General features: G+C 40.5%; 1 protein-coding gene across 1 annotated transcript; it reads left to right on the plus strand.

Annotated features, from left to right (window-relative positions):
• Positions 1–536: 536 nt before the first annotated feature.
• Positions 537–13,399, plus strand: LOC120571721 (protein lin-28 homolog A-like). The gene is made up of 4 exons (XM_039820794.1): positions 537–596; positions 2,112–2,266; positions 7,670–7,848; positions 12,619–13,399. Exons 1-4 carry the CDS (start codon positions 587–589, stop codon positions 12,860–12,862), a joined length of 588 nt encoding a protein of 195 aa, XP_039676728.1. The 5' UTR covers positions 537–586; the 3' UTR covers positions 12,863–13,399.
• The last annotated feature ends 214 nt before the right edge of the window (positions 13,400–13,613 follow it).

Consider the following 13,613-nt stretch of genomic DNA (forward strand, 5'->3'; position numbering starts at 1 on the left):
GTACAACATTTATGTGTGGCTCGTAGTATCAGAAGGGCAGTCCACTCTCAAATCTCCTTGTGCTTTTGAACAAGTTCATTTAGTTTTACATTTTTTATTTATTCTGTTTGTACTGACACGTCATTTGTTATTTGTTCATAGAGATTAAAACGTGGATTAAAATTATGAAAATGGAATGGAAACACCATGTTTTTGTGTGTGTGTGTGTGTGTGTGTGTGTGTGTGTGTGTGTGTGTTTTGGAAGAGGGGGGGACAAAATGTCCAAGCCCTGATTGGTCGTTTTGTCAATTGCTTTGGCTCCATATTATTGGACATGCGTGATTTATCACGTGGACTTGACCGAAAAGTTGTGTGTGTGTGTGTGTGTGTATGGTGGGGGTTAACAGAGGTAGGAGGGTCAAAGGGGGGGGGGGGCTCTGCATATTGTGCAAGAAGAAGAGAGCAGGAAGCTGTGAGAAGGCATTCTTTCTCCTGGAGGATTACTCACACACACATGCACGTGCACGGATATCCAGCATGCATTTACCTTATTTCATCTGATATTCTGTTTCTGCAGGCTGCAGGAGGCTGAGGAAAGCTCCACACCATGGCAGAAGGTATGCTGATGCTCTGAAAGAAGGAAGGAAGGTTGAATAGAAAAGAGGCCAAAAGGGAGGGTTTGCATTGTCTCCTTGTTTCCTCTCTGAGGGGCTGGGTGCTCACAGAGCTCTCTCCAGAAGTGCTGCCATGACTTGGTGTCTGGGGGGAAGGTTGGCTTTTTGTTGATGTGGAGGTAGAATGAAGATGGAGGTGTAGGAGGCGGACAGCAGAGCAGAGAACTTCCAATCCCAGTTTTACAGGTTTTCCTGTTGCACTGCAAGTGGCGGGTGGAGAACAGTCTTTTCATTTTCTTTAATGTATGTAAGTACACAAGGAACTATGACAAATACATCTAATCTAATCTAATTAAAAAAATTTGCTTCCATACAGATTTGGCTTTTATGCGATTTAATGTTGTCAGAAGAGATGGAAGATGCATTTTATTTGGTTAGTTTGTGTTATTTCATATATCATTTGCTCTGTTATTGTAAAAAAAAAGGGAGAGAATATATATAATCGATATAAATATCAGTTACATATTGTATTAGATCATAAATAGTGAACAAAATACTGAATGTATTATAATCAACATTATTTATTGCTGAAACAATCATTTGAATAATAATTAGTGAAGATAGATTTTTTTTAAATGTTTTTTTTTAAACCAGTTTATTGTTATTTTTAAGTTACCTCATTAAGGATGTCAGTGCTGGGTTAACTCCAGTTCATCTCGTTTCAGCAGTTGTAGTGTGAGTAAAGTAATAGAGCAGAGAAGAAGAAAAGTAAGAGGAAGGCGAAAGGCGGAAAATAATCGATTAAATTATTTTGAAAGCAAAATGCGAAACTCGAAATGTTTTCTTATCTTTTATGCTAGTAGCCTGAATTAAAAATATATTTTGGACTTTCTTTAGACAAAACAAGTGTAATAAGAATATGGCATCTTGAGCTTTGGCAAATTGTAATGCACATTTTTCACTATTGTTTGTCATTTTAGCCTATAAACTAAACAATTAATTGATAATCGGGCAAAGAATCTGCAAATAAACTGATTATAAAATGAAAATTAGCCACGGCCCTATTACAATGTAGGCCTACCACCCCTCCCCCCCCCCCCTTTGTATGTTCTGTGCTACAGCATAGAAAATCTGCTTAGAAATATAGGAAATATTGGATAGGATAGAACAACACAATGTCATTATGCTAAATAAAACACATTGATTATTAATTTCACTTGTTTTTATTTTAACAAATTGTATATCCAAATACAATGCACATTTTCTATATATCTATACTCTTTTTAAAAAAACAATTCCAGGGCTGGTTCCATGGCATCAGAATTTTGGACAGTCATCATGGAAACATTAATTGGTCATGTGACACAGGCTAGGGAGATTGGCAGAACAGGCAGCCAAGTGACAGTACTCTGATCCACTCATATTTCAGAGGGGGGGTGGGGGGTGGGCGGTGCCACCCCATGTCCCCCTTCTAGCCCCGCCCCCCTGACTGTGTATCCCTGTCTCCTGTGTTTGCAGCAGGCTGCCCGCAGAGCCAGGAGCAGGATGCAGCTCTGTCCCGGGGCAGCGGCCGCTGCAAGTGGTTCAACATGCGGCTGGGCTTCGGCTTCCTGTCCATGAGCAGCCGGGACGGAGCTGCTCTGGAGCCGCCGCTTGACGTCTTCGTCCACCAGGTGAGACGCTGCTGCTTGTCACATCTGTCTGTCACACATTTCAGCTTTATTTCACTAGCCCAGAGATCTTCAAAAGGGGGCCCGGGACCCCTAGGGGGTCATCAGAGTTACTGCTAATATATATAATATATAATATAATATTAGCAAATGTAAATTTAATATAAATCTAATCTAAAAACCTATTTGTGAAAAAAAAAAACATTAAAGGACAATTCCGGCACAAAATGAACCTAGGGGTTAATAACACATGATTACCGAGTCCACCACTATCAAGGCTCAAAATAGCACTTCCACGGTAGCATGGCAGTTTTTGAGCTAAAACTGATCACATTCGATTAGCATGAAAACATATCCCAGAGAACGGTCGACTCGGTAATCATGTGTCATTAACCCCTAGGTTCATTTTGCGCCAGAATTGTCCTTTAATGATAGGCTAACTGGCTTATAGGTTAGGTAGTCACTAAGGCAGCCATCCATTGATACAGTTGGTTTAAAGGATTCACTTTGCTTTCAATTGAGTGTTCAACATTGAAACATGATTTATAAAATCATCCCAAAATTTATTATTTTAATTGCTTAGTATTTTATGCAATAAAAAGGTATGTGGTAAAGGCTTTAGGCCGCTCTACACGTTATTGTAGGCCCAGTTTAATATGCAGCTTAATGTTACACAATATTTGTAGCTTGGCTATATCTAATTGGTAGTCTCGCATTGCCAGACCTTCCTCCACAGCACTGTGGAGGAGGCTCTGGCTAGTCCACACAGCATTCCGGGATAGGAGAAAAACGTGCTCTGGTTTATTGGCATTTCTTTAAACCAATCACTATCGTCTTAGGCGATGCTAAGCACCGGACGGAGCCACGGTCTAGCTAGCTGTCTGGATTTACCCTGCAGAGATCTGAGGAGCAGTTAACCATAGTCCTCACAAATCCACCAGAGGTTAGAACGCCAACACAAAGGAAGCCCAAAATTTCCATCAGCAATGGAGCAATCTCGAAAGTGGAACATAAAGGATATAGACTAGCTATTTGGTGTCAGTGTTAAACTGACAGCAGATACTCAAAATAAAATGTGCACCTATACAGAAATGTGTGCACGTTCACTTGTTAAAAGTAGGCTACATTTGACTTTCTTGCAGGGCTGGCCATAGATTTTTGGTGGCCCTAAACAAGATTAAGTTTTCAAAGATTAGACACAAATACATGGGCGAATGGGGTCCAGGTTAAAAAAAAAAGAAGGAATTGACCCTTTAAGTAAAGTTTCAAGCAAAACTGAAACATTCTCCGGCTGTAGCTTCTTTTTAGGAAGCTGTGCTTCAGGCAAGAGGAAAACACCCCTCTCTCTGTAGTAAAGTCAGGGATTATCCCACAAAAGCAACTTGTAAAATGAATGTGTGTTTGTATCAAATTACCTACTTGTGTCAAGTTTAACACATCTTAAAGTGCTCATATTATGCTCATTTTCAGGTTCATAATTGTATTTAGAGGTTGTATCAGAATAGGTTTACATGGTTTAATTTTCAAAAAACACCATATATTTGTTGGACTGCACATTGCTGAAGCTCCCCTTTTCACCCTGTGTGTTGAGCTCTCTGTTTTAGCTACAGAGTGAGACATCTCACTTCTGTTCCATCTTTGTTGGGAGTCGCACATGCGCAGTAACTAGGTAAGGACTACTAGCCAGTCAGAAGCAGAGTATGAGGGCGTGCCCTGACAGTACCTAGGTAAGGACTACTAGCCAGTCAGAAGCAGAGTATGAGGGCGTGCCATGCTAGCAGCTAGGCGAGCATTATAACGTGTGTTACAAAGTGACCACGTTTGTCTCTGAAGTAAAGGCTGGACTACAATAGAGCTGTTTGGAGCAGTTTGTGAACAGGGTTTTCTGTTGGAGATGGTAAGTCCCTTTGGGGGAGACTTTGGGATTTTTCACTTTGGAAACCTATAACGTGCACAAAAAAGATATACAACACAATAAATTAAAGGGAAAAAGCCAAAAAGCATAATATGAGCACTTTAAAGTCAGCTGTGGCCGAGTCACCCCCACTCACCTCACCACCCAGACAGTTTTGTGCTGCGGAACCTCAAAGGTGTCAAGCTCAAACATTTCTATTTTAAAGGGGTTAGAGGCTAAAGCAGAGATAACAAGGTTCTTTCCTCTCCCCAACCAGCCCTGCTTCCTGTTAGAAAGTCATTAAAGCATCAGGGAGCCCACCCAACCCTGGGTTTCAGTCGCACCTCCCATATGGAGCCTTGTGGCGTCTCAGGTTACTGTAAATCATGGGATGAAAGAGAGGGGATAAGGGCCCTGCACATGCTTGTTTTGGGCTTCAGTAAATCGTTGATGTCAATTTGGGGTGCAGAGGTTCGATCTGATTGGGAGATTGTAGTCCGTGTTGTTATTATGAGCAATTCAAAATTGTACAGAGGCTCAATCCTTGTTGCAGCAGGCCCTTTGCTGCATGTCATTTCCCCTCTCTCTTCCACTTTCCTGACTTAAAGCTTTAGTGCGTAACTTTTTGATATTAATGAACGTCCGTTCCATTCAAGCCATTGCCAAATGAGGTGCTACAAAGCTAATTAAGACTATCAGCTCTACACAACTCGCTCTGTATTTCTCAGTATGACTATGTTCAGAAGATTATGGCGTCCGGTGACTTTCGCGTGCAGAAGCACGAGTGAAGAGAATGACCTCTTCTGAAGAGTCCATCATGTTTTTTTAATCCTTTGTGTCCTCCTTGGCTACTAGCAACTGTGTGAAGGAGTAGGGGTAGTGGCGCATACGCGATCACCCAGGCTTGTATCATGTCGGTGCCAATAGTGTTGTCATTACTTAGAATTCCTCATGGGGGCAACATAAACTACGCACTATAGCTTTAATCTGTCCTATAAATACAGGCATTAAAAAAAAAAAAACAGCCACAAAAAATCTTTAAAGAAAAAAAGATATTCATTTGGAAGCGGAATTCGAACAGATAGCATCACATTAGGGCAGATTTGTGATCAATGTTCGAGGTCCTCTGCGTGTCAGATAGTTCTCCACACACGTGAAATGCAGCAGGTTTGAAGGTTCTGGTAGCAAATGATACAATATGCGCAGACTTTGTCATAGCTTAAGGCCTCAGTATGCTTCTAACTAACTAAACTAACTAGGCTGCATGATGTGTTGCGTGTGAGAGCTTTCACACCTCTATACACTTGGCCGATCGCTGCCTAAAAAAATGGGGTAAAGTGATCGTCGGTTTCAGCAAGTTCGACAATCTACCAAGCCCTTTTGTCAATTTGAATCCCACTGACTAGGGCTGCTAATTTGCTGTGTAGTACTTCTCCATGACATCCCGTATCAAACAAGTTTTCTCTTAAAACAAGGTTGATTTCATGCAGACTGACTTGGATGGTTAAGACGTTATGGCTAATAATCAAAATCTGAATGATGAATTGGAATGGGATTTTCACTTCCAGGACCTCACTGCTGAGCTCTATAGTGAGCTATTGTTGAGAGTAACAAAAGGACTTTTTTTTTTACAGTGAAGTTGTTGTTCCCATGTACAATATAAAGTGCAGTCAACAGAGCCTTTCACAGCTGTGGTCATACTGGTCAGCAGGTTTACATTCTATATTTCCTCCAGCTCAGCCAGCAGCAGCTTTAATGTGTATTCAGAAACAAATGAGCATTAAGGCTGGTTGCTGGTTGGCTTGCGGCTGCTGCAGGCTGATCCCAGACAGACTACTTTTATTGTTTGGTGGATGGATGTTTTCTTCATTTAGTCGTGGTCGAACAATGTTTGAACTTTCTCCGCCACCATCCTACCGCGCACTTTCTTCAATTTCCATCTGGTGTGAAAAAGCAGCAGTGATACAGTGGCAGAGAGTGCTTTGTAGCACAGGAATTTCCCCAGTGTGGGATTAATAAAGTCTATCCTATCTTATCTTATCTTTGTACCAAGGGGGAGTCAAAATGGGAAATAATCTTAAAACTAGAATGAAACTGTTTGAAAATTTGGTCTTTGCAGTTGAAAGTACAGCAAGAAAATATGTGAGTACCAAATCCATAGAGAGAAATAGCAGGAGACCATTCTGAGACAACAAAAGAAGTACTGTTTACATTAAAACGGTATTTACTTTGTATTTACTTTAAACCATTTATAGGCTAGTGATAGCATTGTCTTATCGAGTTTAAAGGGAAAGTAAGTTATATCAAAATTCATGTCATTTCCCCCCCCTAAAGTACAGCTGGTGTTTGGCGTGTTCACCGTGTAGTGTTGCGTCCCTGTAAAGAGGAAAATAGAGAGTAAAACACGGACACGTTGTAGCTTCAGTCAAGTCCGAAGTTGTAATGGACGAGCGTAAGCCACACATTCCCCTACAGTCTACACAGTCCAAATGAGGCATTAGCAATCGACAACAGATCAGCAAATCACAACTGGTACTTAAAACGGGAAACAAATAGAAACTTGATATGTTGGGAACACCAGCCAAGAAATATTCCTGCACATAACCCCTAATAAAAACACAACTTGTTTTTACACTTTAGTGTTTGTACAGATCAAATAAAGGAGATCTAACATGTTAATTGGTGAGCTTTTGAGCTGCTGATGGCCGTTTCTGTTACCTTTGGACAGAGCCCGACTCTCCTATTTTTATTTCCAATTCCTTGCCTTGAACACCTGATTGGACGAAGACACCCCTGGCTGGGCTGTTATTGGTCTTTGCTTTTTGAAACTGGGGAAAACATCTAGCAACATCTAATTAAAAGCTAAATTGTTGTCAGACGATAGCCGATGGGTTCCCATAGTTCCCATTATATATATATATATATATATATATATATATATATATATATATATATATATATATATATATATATATATATATATATATATATATATATATATAACTATGGGAACCCATCGGCTACCCATATATATATATATATACACATAAATACCGCCTCTGTCTTGTGAGATGTGTCTCTGCCGCCGCCATTTATGGATGGACATGTGACTCGTTAAGACCTTAAAGACTGGGTTTTGTGTGAGTTTTTTCTGTCCTTTTGGATGTTAATGCAAATTAAATGCCAAACTAAGCAATAATAATATTTCACAGATGAGAAAGGTATTGCTCCAATAAACAGCAGCGGCCAATGCGGTATCTACATACATTATGTGTATATATCCACAGATGGGTTCCAAGTTTGCATTGAGGCCAATGCGCTCCGCCTCTTTCGCCTCCACACGGACTGTGTATAAACAGAAAAAAGAACGCTTCCAACACCAAAATCTAGTCACATGACCCATTATATTACCCATAGTTCCCTTATCGGTCCATCGGGCTCAATAGATTGTTAGCGGATGTTTTCAGCCTTAATTTGACCCTTGTTCACTCTTTCTATTATCTCGTTAACAGAGCAAACTGCACATGGAGGGCTTCCGCAGCCTCAGAGAAGGTGAGGCCGTCGAGTTCACCTTTAAGAAATCATCCAAAGGGCTGGATTCTGTCCGGGTTACCGGGCCCAACGGAGCACCATGTCTGGGCAGCGAGAGAAGACCGAAGAGCGCCCAGAAACGACGCTCCAAGGGTGACAGGTAAGTCTTGTTAAATCAAGAATTGTTAAAATCAAAACGATGCCCAACCCTAATTATCACTTCAAAGTTTATCTCTGTATTACAAAACACATATTCTAACGCTATAAATGAACCTGTAAACGAACGCTATTTGCAATCGAAGCTTGTTTGGGCAATCAAAGATTCAGCGCGGCTATTCATTTGATAGCATCTTGTAGATTTGACCATATTAATCACGGCTGGAAGTGATAAAATGAATTCTTTAATCTTTAAATACCTGCTGGATTTGATTTTATTCAGATGTTCCTACTTACAACCTAAGAATAAAGGAGTTTTGTTTTGCAGATTGTATCCCGTTAAGACCCAACAAGGTTATAAATGTGATAGCATCTTATTAAGTTGAACTCCATTAATCATGGTGGGCAGTGATAAAAACAATCCCACCACTTCCTGTCCTTAAACACCCCCCGCCATAGGTTTGATTGCATTCACATGTTCCCTCTTTTCTCCCAAACATAAATGTAGTATTCAGAAGAGGAAAAGAGTCCTATCCGTTTAATTGATAACAGATGTAGGTGCCCGAGAGAGGTCAGAGGTCACCATTGCCATAGCAACAATGGGATGTGGTGTGCAAATGAGGTGGAGGGGAGGGTAGGGGAGCGAGCGAGCGGGGGTCAGGGATCAGAGGTCACAGTTGTGTTGAAACAAAGGAGCTCCTTCTGCCATCCTCGCTGATCAATACTGAGCCCTGATGGGGGGGGAGAAGGGGGGACCAAGAGAGGAAGGAAGTGGGGGTTAGCTGTGAGATGATCCAGCCCCCGACAAAAACGTAGCAACATGTTTATTTTAAAACTGAAACCCTGTTGTGTGCCCAAGCGCTCTGCCGTTTTATTACCAGGAGTTTGCAGGCACGTCTCTGCTGATTGGCTATCACCTGTGACACAGCCAATAAACCAGAGACACGCCCACCAAACCAGAGAAAAAACAGAACTCAAAGCCACACCATTTCAAGGAGACATGTCCTTTCAGCCAGGAAACCGTAGCAACACGGTGAACACCGTTTTGGGATTGAACGTGCCCCTGGGCTCGGTCTGGGTTTCATCACTCTCTATCTCACAGGTTGAAATAAAAAAAGACTCATATTATATTTTTTTAATATATTTTAAGTCCATGAAAAAGACCCAAACTGACAATCACAAGTAGTGTAGTAGACTTCTTTTTAATATAAACTATATATTCCACTCGACTTTGCACTTCCCTTCAGAGCTACATGGCGTTTTAGCATCTTTCAGCTCATTATTTTTTTTTTTTTTACGACCAGTAACTTTACTGTTTCGGTTCACTCTCGCCGCTCTCATCAACCTGATTTCCTTCTGCAGCAGCTGTTTTCAGTGAAATGGCTCTGATAAACCAACGGTGCTGCTCAGCACCACAACAGCAGACAGACACAGTAATGCTGCTCTTCCACTGCATGGTACAGCATGACTCGACTCGCTCTTTTTTGGTTTTCCATAAGCAAAAGTTTTGCAGCTTTTTGTCACCGCCCCTCCAGCTGCCACCGCCTGCTCTTCACCACTTTACAGGCGAGGCGCAGCTTATCTCGAACGAGCTTTTTGAACATCAAAGCATGTAAACCTATTCTAGTAGACCCCAAGAGTACAAATATGTCGCTGAAAATGAGCTCTTTAACAGTCTCCACAGTGTCCACAGTTTGTAAATTTACACTTGTGTCCATGTACAGCTGACCAAAAGGTGCTTTAGTGTGTTAGATTGAAATGTGCTTGGTTTCCATTTATTACTGCGCAGTATTAAAGCAATCTGGAGACAGGAGACTGTGATATGTCATTTGTTTGCCTTTTAATTTCTTGTTCGACTGCAGAAAGGGAAAAACCAGCAGGGCCAGTAAAAAATCAATGGGTTTTGCTCCCCTGCTTAAGTGGTCAGTGTCTCTTTGTGTCACAGTACACAGTGCTTGAGCCTCACTTGCCTTATTCATCCTGCCCTAATGAGTCCACCCACAGGATTTCACTTAGCTTCTGATCATTAGCTTTCTCAACATTGATTTACTGGTACCAATACACATTTAGCACCAGATCAACAAACGGTAGCAGGAGTGTTGTGGTCAACCATGCCAGCTCGTTGTGTGGAGATTCATACTGTACATGCTCTGACCTGTTAACTGCAACAGCATGGCTGGATGGGCATTACATTTCATCTATTGCATTTCATCCCATTGGGAGAATATGATCAATAATTGTTTTAAAAATGTCTCTTTAAATCAGAGAACCAAATTGGGGCCACCAAATTATTCAATTTTAAAAGTTTTTTCAAAACTTAAAAAGTCTTAACATGAATCCAACATATTCCCCACTGCTTACTGGCCTGTAGGTAAGGTATTCACTAAGGTAGCCATCCACAGATACATTAATCCTAGGGATTCACTGTGCCAAATGTATGTTTAAAATTAAAATATGATTTGTAAAATCATGGCAACAATTATTAGGCTATTTTAATAGCTTAGTATTCTATGCAAAAAAGGTATGTATAAAGGCTTTAGGCCGCCATACACGTTATTGTTGGCCCAGTTTATTTTTTTATAATATATGTAGTAGGGTCCGTCTCTCTTTCAGTAAAGGGGTCCTTGGCTTAAAAAAACATTGAAGACCCCTGCTTTAAATGACATATTCCTAGTAAATTGCAATTAAAAAGTTTTGTTCATGTGAATGCCATTATGTCTTGCCCTAGCAGAGGTTAATGATGGCTCTGTTCTATGAAATATGGGCAGACACTTTACAGATTCAGTGATCTGAGCCCCTTATTGGTTGCGCCCGGCTGATTTGGGAATTGGGCTGAATTTTTGCCACACCAGTTGTTGTTTGCGGTGCAGTTTAAGGAAAAGATAGAAAACAACATATCCCCAATCCATTGGGCTAGAGTGCTGTCAATTGTGATTTCCACTGGATCAGAGTACTGTCACTTGGCTGCCTGTTCTGCTCTATATTATGTCTATGGTTCTGCCAATCTTCCCAGCCCTTGTCACATGACCAATTAATGTTTCCATGATAACTATCCAAAATTCTGATACCATGGAACCAGCACTGGAATTTTTTTTTTTTTTTTTTTTTTTTAAGTGTCAGACTGAGCCTTTAGAAAATGTGTATTGTATTCGGATATACAATTTGTTTAAAATGAAAACAAGTGAAATTAAGAATGAATGTGATGTTTTATTTAGCAGAATTACATTTAGTTGTTCTATCCTATCCAACATTTCCTATATTTATAAGCAGATTTTCTATGCTGTATCTAGCCAACAATATAACGGCCTACAAGTCCAGCTGAGATGATGAGACCATTAAACACACAACTGGTTGGATCCTTTACACTTTCTACAATGGGAGGATTCTTCTGCATTGAGTACTTTTACTTTAAATACTTTAAATCCATTTTCCTGATGATTCTTGCATACTTTTACTTAAGTAACATTTTCAATGCAGGACTTTTACTTGTATAGTATTGTTTACAGTGTGGTATTAGTACTTTTTAGGATCTGAATACTTCTTCCACCACTGGTCAGAATTACGAGAATACAGTCAGAATTCTATATTCTTTAAAGTCACAATTATGAGCTTTTTTTCTCAGAATTCTGACTCTGAACTCAGAAATCAGATGTCCACATTTTTCACATTGGCCTTAATCCTCTTCACACAATTTGCAACGCCGTTCAGGGAAGGAGATCAATTTAGCTGAATCCCTGAACAGCTGCCTCCACTGGGGCTGCAGTTGATGTGGATGCATAGTGACAGAAAAGTGAAGAGACCCAGGGATCTGAACGCAAAGCTGGGCTGTGCTGCCCTCTGATGGTGGAATCTAATTACTTCACTGCAGATGGAATTGGATTCAGACTGAAATGAAAACCAGCTACTTGTCAAAACTGTGACGTAACACCACACTGTAAAAAATACTCTGTTACAAGTAAAAGTCCTGCATTGGAAATGTTACTTATATTAAAGGATGTAGTATGTATGTAGTTAAAGTACTCAATGCAGAAGAATCCTCCCATTGTAGAAAGTGTAAAGGATCCAACCAGTTGTGTGTTTAATGGTCTCATCATCTCAGCTGGACTTGTAGCCGTTATATTGTTAGCTAGATACAGCATAGAAAATCTGCTTATAAATATAGGAAATGTTGGATAGGACAGAACAACATAATGTAATTCTGCTAAATAAAACATCACATTCATTCTTAGTTTCACTTGTTTTCATTTTAAACAAATTCTATATCCGAATACAATACACATTTTCTCAGTCTGCCACTTAAAAAAAACAAAACAATTCCAGTGCTGGTTCCATGGTATCAGAATTTTAGATAGTCATCATGGAAACATTAATTGGTCATGTGACAAGGGCTGGGAAGATTGGCAGAACAGGCAGCCAAGTGACAGTACTCTGATCCAATGGAAATCACAATTGACAGCAGTAGGCTGTTATATTGTTGGCTAGTTTAATATATAACAAAACATCAGATTTTATAAACGACCTGTGTTTTGTGTTCAAAAATCTTCATTTGTAATTTCCTTCCACTAAAAATGAAGATGAAGATTCACTTGTTGTCAGTTCTTGTGGTGTTATGACAAAGCCAGATGACTGAAAATATGAAACATTTTTGTTTGTGAGAATTGCACACAGTGTTCGGAGAGTGATGATGTGCATTCAGCAATTGTGCCAAAGTATCCGAGAAAAACTGCAATCGTCCCTCTGAGGTCTCTGATTTTCTGCCTTCTGTTCATTGTAGATGCTACAACTGCGAAGGACCCGGCCATCATGCCAAAGAGTGTCAGCTGCCCCCTCAGCCCAAAAAGTGCCATTTTTGTCAGAGTGTTTCCCACATGGTGGCCAGCTGTCCACTCAAAGCGCAGCAGCAGCAGCAGCGGCAGCAGCAGCTTTCGTCTCCAATCTCTCAGGGAACCCCTACCTCACAGAGGGACCAGGAAGAAGAAGAGGAGCAGAGCCAGGCCACCCTCAGAGTGAACCACTGAGGGAAACTGTGAGGGTGTCCACTGGAACACTGCTTATACAGAAGAGCTACCTCAGGTTTTATTTATAGAGCGGCAACATCAGGGTCATCACTGTGGTACGGGTGTGATGGGTTCTTCAATAGAGTGCTGGCAGACATGTCCACTTTGAAAACTTATTTTTCTTTTTCTTTCCAAGTTCTTTTCCCACCTCAGATAAGTGTCTTAGCTTTGAAATGAAACAATCCGACTCAGTGCTAGTTCAGCCGTGTAGTAACACCAGATATCAAGTCCCTGGGCTGATCTGACATGACCTGTGCCTCTGTTAACTGAGCCTTTTTTTGGGGGGGGGGGGGTTTATAACTCTCCAAAGCATTGCACACACACAGGGTGTGTGGCCTAAAGCACCAGAGTAGACTTGACTGATATATGGGTTCGTAGATATTTGACAGGAGTCTATGTCAGCGTGTTCTATAAAACCTGCATAATGGGTATAATAGACCTTTTTTTAGCAGATGTTTTCATATATCAGAACAGGGAAAGCACAGGTGCAATTTATCAGTGGTGGAATGTAACTAAGTACATTTACTCAGGTACTGTACCTAAGTATGAATTTGAGGTACTTGTACTTTATATTATTAATATTGTACTTTTTACTCCACTTCATTAATCTGACAGCTTTAGTTACTAGTTACTTTTGCACACAAAACACATTTCTGATCTGATGTTTTATTATAAATTAAAGCTTTAGTGCGTAACGTTATGATATTAATGA

Source organism: Perca fluviatilis, chromosome 13 (assembly GCF_010015445.1).
Source record: "Perca fluviatilis chromosome 13, GENO_Pfluv_1.0, whole genome shotgun sequence".
Taxonomy (NCBI): Eukaryota; Metazoa; Chordata; class Actinopteri; order Perciformes; family Percidae; genus Perca; species Perca fluviatilis.